The sequence below is a fragment of the Netta rufina genome, assembly GCF_964035555.1.
Source record: "Netta rufina genome assembly, chromosome: 1".
Taxonomy (NCBI): domain Eukaryota; kingdom Metazoa; phylum Chordata; class Aves; order Anseriformes; family Anatidae; genus Netta; species Netta rufina.
The window spans coordinates 46,316,367-46,326,225 of NC_140123.1; the positions used below are offsets into that span (position 1 = coordinate 46,316,367).

A 9,859-nucleotide genomic window follows, 5' to 3' on the forward strand; every position below is an offset into this window, starting at 1 on the left:
GTTCACAGATCAAAACACTAAAGCAACAACACAACAATTGGAGCAGTAAGAAGGGTTTTCCCCTCTCTCCTGTCTTAATAGCTCTCTTAAAATCAAAGTTCTATAGGGTGTATATCTGGCACAGCTTTTACTGTTATCCTTAAAACCTGTGTACGGAAAATTTTCCTTTTATAGACCTAGACTTTCCTATCTCAAAGGACAAAGCAGGTATGCTTTAATAACATTATCTCAATCCACTTGAAAAGCCCTCTTAATTCTTACTGAAACAATCTAATCTATTTGAGGCAAGATTTTGGTTTTATTTAGAATAGTAAAGCTTATCTAATTAAGTGTAATATTAGGTTGTTAACTAACATGCAGAAGCCAACTTTTAAGAGTCTACTGCACACATGCTAATTTATACTAACAGAAGCCTAAATCCCAGAACACTAGTTAGACCAATGTACTGCATAATGCCATCTTCCTGTGTATACCTTCATTCCCAAGTGTCATATATACAACCTAATTCGCTGGTAGCATGCTTACTATACTGAGGAGGAATGTACTAGTTATCCTCACTAAGAACCAAGTGGAATGTGACAACCAGTGTTCAATGTCAAGACCAGCTTCAAATTTCTCTATCAACAGGAAGATGGTTTTCCCTTTCCATTAGAACCTAAGTAGTTAAAATATTTGTTAGTATACAAAACAAAACAAGACAATTGCAGTATTATAATTTCTTTAAGAGGACTTGGAGTTGCACCTTTCTTGACTGCTACACTGCTCAGCCATGCTGCAGTTTGAAAGTTTCACCCTCAGCTTTCCTTCAAGTTACCTTCCTTGAGTGAAATATAAGTCACTGAAAAGTTAGGGCTAATCTTCAGTATTGTCAAGTTCATTAATACAATGAAAAGAATGGGTACACTGTGTACAAAAATCCGTGTTGTGTTGGTTTCCAAAATACAGCCTAAAGGTCAAAGATTTCCCCAATGAATGGGCTAGTTGATTATTCCCAGGCTTGTTTTCAACCAGCATGATTGCAAGTCTAACCAAGGACCGTTTAAGCTTTAGCACCTGATTTTTGAATTAGAACAGAGGAAGGTTACCAACCCCTTCAAAATTTCAGAACAAAATTTCTGTTAATAAAAATAAACTAAAAATCCCTGTTTATCAGCAATGAAACACAATCCCACATATATACCCCAACACAATATACTGACACACTTTAGGAATAGACAAATTACTCATGTAACGTAAGCTACCTTCTTCCTGGCAAATTAGACTCAGAAGGCTAAATATATACTGTTTGTCTCTGTATACCAAATTATCCAGACAGTTCATGCAAGAGGAAAGAAAAACAGCTTTTTTCTTTCTTTCTTTCTTTTTCTTTTCTTTTCACTAGAGAGGTAAGGAGGAAAGAAAGGGAGAGAATGAGCAAGGCCTATGTCTCATCTATTTTTGTTTTGCAAACTAGTCAGGACTTGCACTTTTTAATTTCATTTGATGACTGATAACCAATACACACAAACACACAGGTTTTTGAATACTGCAATGTAAATTGCTTCAAACACCAGAACACAGATTAAAATTCAGGGGCAAAAAGATGTAACATTTACTTGATGCTCTGTTTTTCAACCTTTAGTGAATAACTAAATTTATTAGTTATAATTTGTTTTTGTTGGAGAGAGTTCAGAAAAGGCTGTGAGATTTTTCTATGCGTCAGCTTAAAAATACTTACAACTATTTCTTGAATGTCAGCTTAAGAAATGTATAAATAAAATTCAACATTAAGACCTCTAAACTTTGAGAGACATGCTCAGAACAGGAAATGATAGTTTGTTAATAAAGAAAAGTAAATCATTCTCTAGACTTCCAGTGGGAAACTTGGCAGGAAAAGGATTTTGACCTCAGTGGAAGGTAACTGCCACAAATGACAAATCAAGCAACTTTCTTCTTACAAGTGAAGCAAATGTTTGACATAAGGCTGGACCACATTCAGACCTATCATTCCCTGTGGTCTATTCTTCTGCTTTTAACAAATAATCCTGCAAAGTTTTGCACCCACCATATCAATTTTCCTTTTTTTTTTTTTTTTTTTTTTTTTTTTGTGGATGATTACTTATTTCCTATCATAAGCACAAAAGCTCATCACTTATAGAATAGGTCAAGCTGTCAGTGCCTATTAGTCCTAGTCTGGAATGAATTAATGCATTTTCCTATTCCATGTTCCTTCTCTGATGTAGGAACAGCATATGTGACATTTGTGTAAAGGAAGTGAAAATCATGCATTATTTTCAGATGAAGCAGTAAACAAATAAAAGTACACTTGGAGTACACTTCTATTTTGTTTTTCCAGATGATCAGATTAAAGTCACTGTGACTATATTATTTTGAAGTTTGCAATTTGAAGTACTGGTTTTCCCAACTCAGAACAATAAATGGGGGGAAAAAAATGACAAGTAGCCCAGTTTAATTTCAAACGTTAATATATTTTCTATTTTATAGTGAACATATGCATCGTTCACCCCTTATTTGCAGCAACTATGACGTCCTCATAAAAAGGGGTGACATTTGTAAGATGCCTCTTAAAATAAATATTTCTTTTTATAAAATAATAAAACTTCAAATAAATATTCTTTACACTAAACAATATGTTGAAAAAAATTAGAAAATAAAGGCTGAATTTTACTGTAACTGTACAATATACATGAAGTCCAAAGGGAAATCAGAGTCTTGTAATAGGTTTCTGTAAGACAAAATACAATCTAAAAACATACTGATTGATTCACATTCTTCCGAATGTACAACATATTAGTATAATATTTTGTGACTGTGCCATGTCTTATGACACTAATTACTTTTTCACAGTTGAAAATATTATTGTATATACAAAAATATAGCACATTATCTCTGGCAGAAAACAATGAAAAAAGGGAGTCATTTGCTAATTTACAAATTTTTGCAAGTACTATTCACAAACAATAGAGTTGCCTAGGAGTGTCTGTGTTGCTTTAGCTTATGCAATATGTGGGTCACAATGTACTGTATCCTTTTTTTTTTTCTTTCCCTGTATCCCACTAGCTGGATTCTAGCAAGCATATCAGTTAAGATGGCACACAAAGAGAAAAGCATGTCACTGCAAACAGCAAAGTGTATCCCCAACCCTTCTACTACAGTGCCAAGACCATAGTTGCTTAGTTGGTTGCATATGTATGTTAAAATAATCCTTATTACTTGACTATTTCCGATTAGTGATGCTATGTTGGCTTTTCAAAGTTCCTGGGGGGGACACTGGGAACTTTGCAGCAAACTGTGTTTGAGTGTTTACAGCGGCACCCAGGCCTATTTACCCGGTCATAACAGCCCTGGCACAATTTAAGGCAACCCTTGGCTGGCAGGTAACACCACAAGCAAGGCAGAAAGAGGGAAACCACACCCATGGCAGACCATCTAGTGCAGCAATGCGACTGACTGCAAGAGCAGGGGTTGTCAGCGCAGTTGTCCTCATCATCATTAGAGCAGTGATAGAAGAGGCCCTTCACACAGCAAACACAAGTCCCGTAATCAACCACGTTCTGGGCTGAGCAAAGACACTGCTTGTCACAGATCCAACATGATGGGAGGGTCCTTGGATAAGTGCACTCCTTACACTTGCATTTCCCACAGTCCTCGCACCTGTAGCTGTGCGTTCCCAAGTCTTCTTTGCTCAGCGGCTTCAGCTCACTTGACTTGAGCTCAGACTTGGGCTGCATTCGGATTATCCCGTCAGCCAGCGGCCCTGAAGATGATCCTAGAAGTCTTTGTTCGGAGGAATTACTGCTCGTACTTGTCCTCGTACTGCTCCGTGAACCTGTGCTGACTGTGCTGATGGAGCGGGACAGAGGTGCCCGAGGAGAAACGTGGGTTTGCATGTGCTGAATCCGGCTAAAATGACGATGTTCAGGCAAGCCATGGGGCCTTTCATTTTTGGGTTGGGTTGCTAGGCGAGGAGTGGACTTGACCCCAGGCCGTGGAGCCACTGTCGGTCCCTCTGTGTACTCATTTGTGTTTCGGATGGCTCTGATCTGGTCCAAGGACAAGACGTGAACCTGCTGTGCCAGGACATCCCTCAGGTCGGGCTCCCCGTGTGGTCTCCCACTGTCACGTCGAGCCTGTAGCAAGACCTGCGACCCACTACCGTGCTGAGCTCTTGTCTCCATCAGTGCCCGGAAGCGTGCTCACTCCAGCAGGCTTAGAACACATCTGAAATCCTGGAGCAACAAAGAGAGGATTCACTAATTGCAACACATCTCATGCTTTCCAGCAGCCTTTCCGGCCTGCAGGATCCCACAGAACTGCACACATTCAAGCAATGAATCAGCCATTAAAAAAGGAGTCACATCTAGGATGGAGTGTAGCACAGGTCAGCTGAATATGCCTCACTTGGCCTGTTTAGGCTACTCCTGAGGAGAGCTTAAAGAAGATTCTGTTCTAGGTCCATGTATTTTAACTCATGGCTCTAGAAAGTCTAGGCATTACACCTGATAACCAAGACTTCCCAGGCCATCTTCTGGTTAAACTGCGGGTTCTAATGTTGGTAAATTTCAGCTATGTGAAGTCACTCTTTACATGATACTACCGAAAAACTTATTTTACATTAAATAATAATAATAATAATAAAAAAAAAGAGCCTGAAAGTATTTAGCAAGTGTAATGTGACCTGCTGATGACAGACATAATTCTCCAATTTTGTTTAAAACTGGATAATATTTTGGTAGGCTAGTCTCTTTACACATTAAACTTTACATGATGTAAATAGGAAATTTTAGTTTAATACCAATGGTCCCAAGAAAAACACTAAATAGCAATAAAATGTTTGAGGTTAGACATTAAATGAGTTAGTGCTACCAAAAACTTCAACAGCAGAAGTAAAAATATCTTTCTCCAATATTTTAGTGTGTGTCATACTTGTGTACACCACTACGATTGTTATTTTAAGGATCAATACTACAAAAGCAATGCTACCAGTTTTATTTTTTTTTTAAACATGTAAAAAATTCCATAGACTACATTTCCAATTGTGAATATTACCAAGAGTGGCTTGTGGGACAGAGGCATGCACAATACAATCAAACAAAGCTAGCATCCAAGAAGACTATTTGATTGCAATTATTACTTTAAAGGATCATTAACTACAAAGTTGAAATGCAAACTGAAGAATTTAAATGGAAAGCCAGTAAAAGACCCAGAATATGTGAACTTGTACATAACTAACTTCCACATTAAAATATGCACAAATTTCAAGCACTGACCTCTAAATAGTTAGTATTTGTTTTGCCTTTATCATATTTTAAAGCTGTTCCCAAATCCAATTACCTATACAAAAATCCAGAACAATATTTTACAATTAAAACCCAAGCAGGAACCAAACTTCTTACAAGGACCACACAATGTCTTCAGTTATACCTAGAAAGAGCACCATAGTGTTACTCTGTACACATCAGTTACCAACAATAATACTATACCACAGTATAATAAAATATAGCCAAACACTTTAACAATGAATATCTCAAAACACTGTCTTTATTCTAACAGCAGCGGAAAACATTTAATGTTTTAACTCCTGGCATCCTACCCTCAAGTACGTTTTCTTTCCAAATAAAAAAAAAAATTCAACAAAAAAAAAAAAAAAAAAAAAAAAACAACCCTGAAGTTTTAAGAGTGACCTAATGCTTTAAATATTGCCAAATCCTGGTTTTGCAGGCAGTGTCATGGTGCTCCCCTCCCAAATAAAATAAAATAAAATGTCTTGCAAAGTTGTCTTGAAGCACTGCTTCTGTTTTCTTCAAAGTAAAGTTTTAAAGTATAAAATGCTTCAGCCAACTGGCTGAGTAGGCATTCCCTCATCTAAAACTGTCTCGAGATAAAAAAGAATGTAAAATACGTTCCCCATCCTTGAGAGCAACCGGTAACCCTATCTGCCCTCCACCCTCTACCCCCCGCCCAGACTTTAGCCAGCAAAGCTCCTGGCTCTCCAGCAGTGACAACCCAGCGCAAAAGCGGAGCTGACCCTGACCTGCGAGGCGCTTAAAACGACCCCGGTCTCGGCGGCAGAGCCCCCCTCAGACGCACAGGTGGGAGCTGGAGGAGAAGCTCTGGCACTTTGCTCCCTCCATCTCCCTGCAGCAGGTGGGGCGCGGCAGCCCCCCGCCCGCCGAAGCTGCAGGCAAGGCAGCGGCCCCGTCAGTGCAGACAACCTGGAGATAAAGAGGAGACATCCCCTGGGCTGGGAGGTGGGAGGGGGCGGCCGCAGCCGACTTATCAGGAAAGTCAACCCCACGTTTCCTTTTAACTCTTCCCCCCCGTGCCCTCCCCCGAAAGATGCTAAAGAAGCCTTCCCCTGCCGGGTAATGCCCGGCGCCCTGCAGACGGTTTGAGACAACACCCCCAGGACAGCTGGGTAAAGGCAGATTACCCCCTCTCGCCTCGCCATAAGCATCCCTTCAGGTCCACAAAGCTCCTCTCGCTTTACCCATTCTCAGCGAGTTGTCTGAACTTCAGTTCCCCCCTCCCGCCCCTGCCCAGGAGGCATTTCTAGCTGAACATCAGTCCTAGCCGGGCGGTCTGCCTTCCTCTCTCTTTGATAGATCTGCTAACAGGTCAAGATGTAAAGCTCCAGCACGTTTATTTGCAAACACACGTATGCCTGAAAACTCCTCTGACCCACCACTTCTCGCCTTTCCATCCACCAAGCCCAGGGAAGCAGCGCTGGCCTTTTTGTGTGTGCGTGTGGGTGATAACACCATTCCCCACTTCCAAAAGCCAAAGTCCACTCTCGCAGAGCTCAAGTGCCATGATTGCTAACTTTTCCTAGCTGGGATTTTCAAAAGGGCGAGTGGGGGGCCGGGTTTAGTGCTCGCAAGTTTGGGGAACTGCGAAGCACAAGGGGCTTCTTGCGTGCTGTGGAAAAACCCCGTGTCTCGCTGGCTGGGAGAAGGAGAGCCTAAGGGGTAGAAGTCCTCTGCCCGTGAATTTCTGTTTTGTGTCCGGAGCCTGTGCAAGGCACCCCCACCCCCATCCCCACCGCACACACACCAACCACCTCCTCTTCTTTCAAAGTGCTTTGAAACCCCCATTAAGGGCCGAGTGTGTGATCGGACTATGGATTAGGGCAAAAGGGACTTTACCATCGGGGTGGGGCAAACTGACACACAAATAACTTGCAGAAAACACCAGCAGGTTTTTTTTTTTTTTTTTTTTTTTTTTTTGGTATGGGGGCTGCTGCACAGTAAACCCACCAAAAGGTTAAAAAAAATAAAATAATAGAAGCTTCCCTACTCCTCCACACATGCACTCTGCACACTTTAACGTGGGGGGAGAAGTTTCCCCGTCTTCTGGATCGAATTAATTTCATCACACGAGAAATATACATGTACACACACACACACACATATTTATCCCAGGCGTGCACTCACTTCCGAATTGCACGGATCTCCCAACGCCACGACAAGACGGGCGTAAATCACGCACTGGAAGGCGGGGTGCTCGCTCTCCCTCGGGCCGGGGGGCACAAGCAGCCCCTGCCCTCGCCTCCCCCGCCGCGCCCTCCCTTCACCCCCCGGGGGCTCGTCGGAAGCCCACGCGTGCCCGGCGGGGCTGGGGCGCTCAGGACCGGCCGTGCCCTGCTCCCCGCAGCAGGGAGATCGCGTCGCAGCCCCCCGCCTCCCCTTGCAGCCCCCGCTGCCACTGCCTGCGACCCCCGCGCAGTCCCGCGGCCCCCGCGCAGCTTTCCGCCCCCCGCGGCACCCCAGCGGGGCGCAAACGCGGCTCAGCCCGCAAAACCCCAGCGGAGCTCCCCCCCCCGAGAGAAACCGCTCCGAAATCCCACCTCCAGCTCCTCTCTGGGAAAGGAAGGAGAGGGGAAGGGGGGAGAGGGAGAACCTGTGCGAATGGAAAAGGGATCGGCCTCAAACATTTCCACGAGTTTTCTTGGAGCAACCAAGGGGGGGGGGGGGGGTTACTGAAAAGCTTGTTTTGCAAAGAAGGAAAAGGCTCTCACCGTGATCGCGGCGCTGCACCAAACCCCTCTCTCTCTTGTATTTTCTTCTTCCTGCGGTTTGCAAATAAATCCAGCCCTAAAGCAAAAAAAAATTCTTTTCCAAACTCTGCTTTAGTCCAACTTGCAAATTAGAATAAGAATGATCACCATGTAAAAAGTCCAGAGCAAAGATAGGTCCCTATCCCCAGATCGATTATAAATACGTGTGTGCGCGTATATACTATAATAATAATAAAAACACCTCTCCGGATCTGGATGGGGTTTCTTTGCTTCTAAAAAGAAATCACTCTCACATACACTTTCCTTTTTTTCGTCAATGAACAGGAGGCCGAATCGCCAATACCAAGTCACTTTTTTGTTGTTGTTGCAAATGATCGAGAGGAAGGGGAAAGCCAAAGAAAACAAAATGAAGTGGATCTAAAATAAAATCCCAAAGCTTTCTTCCACTGAGCTCCTCCAAAAAAGCAACTTGTGCAATGTAGCCGTTCTGCTGAGAGGCTGCTCGCTGCAAGCTCCTCTACCCTCTCTCCCTCTAGCTTTCTCGCTCCCTCTGCGAGCGTGTGTTGCAGGCAGCGCTGTGGTTTGCAATCGGGGGGGTGTTTTGGGAGCGCAGCGGATTTGTGGTGGTGGTTGTTGTTGTGTGTTTGGAGGAGGTGGAGGAGGAGGAGGAGGAAGATTTGAGATCTGAGCTGTAGGGGCTCGGCGTTTTTCTGCTCGCTCGCTCGCTCTCCCCCTCTCTCTCTTTTTCTTTCCGGAGGAGGTAGGGTGATCTCTCTGCAAAAGCAGCAGTAAATGGCGTCATGTGGATCTGAGGAGGAACAGAGCAGTTGTTGTCCCAGAGGATATATCGCATCCGGTCCCAGCTCATTGGCTCTGCGGGGCTACATTCACTGGCGCTCCCAGCGCCCTGCCAGCACTCCGAGCTGTGGGAGGCATTCAAAAGGGCAGCGCTGCCTCCGCCACCAGCACCGCTGCCACCAGCGCCCCGGCCCCGACCTGGGGAGCCCCGCAGTCCCGCTCCCGGGGCCCCGCGGCCGCGCCGCCGCCCGGCTCCACCAGAGGCTGCTCCGTGCACGCTCGCACGGTGCACGCTCGCACGGCGCTCGGGGCTGCTTTTGTGCTCGCGTGTGTTTATTCAGAGGCAGGCAGCGCTCGCTTTACAGGGCGGCCCAGGGGAGCTGACTTCTCCCTGGCAAGGAGACCCGTTCCCAGGTGCTTCCCTTCCCCCACTCCTGTTCCCCCCCCCCCCCCCCCCACACACACACACACTCACTCAGTGGAATAAAACTTTAACTTTCTGTTCCCCCCCCCCCCCCAACACCACCTCTTCCTTTTCAGCAACAAGCCCCTGGCCAAGCCGGGGAGGAGGAAGAAGGGCTGCATATTCCTCGGGGCGTTGTGCCGCGGCTGAAAACGCAGGGGTGCGGAGTGGGGCCCCGGGCTCCGCAAGAGTGGGGGTGGTCGGGGGGGGGGAAAGCAGCAAATCCCCCGCAGGGTTTGCGGCGGGGGCCCGGGCCAGGCTGCTGACAGCGAGCCGCGGTGCTTTCCGTGCCCCGGGCGATGGGGGAGGGGATAGGATTCATTTTTATTATTTTATTTTATTTTATTTTATTTTATTTTATTTTATTTTATTTTATTTTATTTTATTTTATTTATTATTGTTTATTTTATTTATTTTACTTTATTTCATTTCATTTTACTTTGTTTCCTTTTACTTTACTTGTTTAGGTTGCTTTTTTTAAAAAGAAGAAAAAAAAAACAACCTTGGTTGCTGTTTTCTAGTTAATGCCCTTTTGCCTGTGGGAGCAGCTCCCAAACGTGACTGTTCATCTTCTGAGTGTC

General features: G+C 44.6%; 1 protein-coding gene across 1 annotated transcript; it reads right to left on the bottom strand.

Annotated features, from left to right (window-relative positions):
• Positions 1-2,539: 2,539 nt before the first annotated feature.
• Positions 2,540-8,720, bottom strand: SPRY2 (sprouty RTK signaling antagonist 2). Its single transcript, XM_084306025.1, has 2 exons — positions 8,018-8,720; positions 2,540-4,229 (listed from the first exon to the last, which is right to left on the bottom strand). The coding sequence occupies exon 2, from the start codon at positions 4,176-4,178 to the stop codon at positions 3,237-3,239; it is 942 nt and encodes a 313-aa protein (XP_084162151.1). The 5' UTR covers positions 4,179-4,229; positions 8,018-8,720; the 3' UTR covers positions 2,540-3,236.
• Between the last annotated feature and the right edge of the window lie 1,139 nt (positions 8,721-9,859).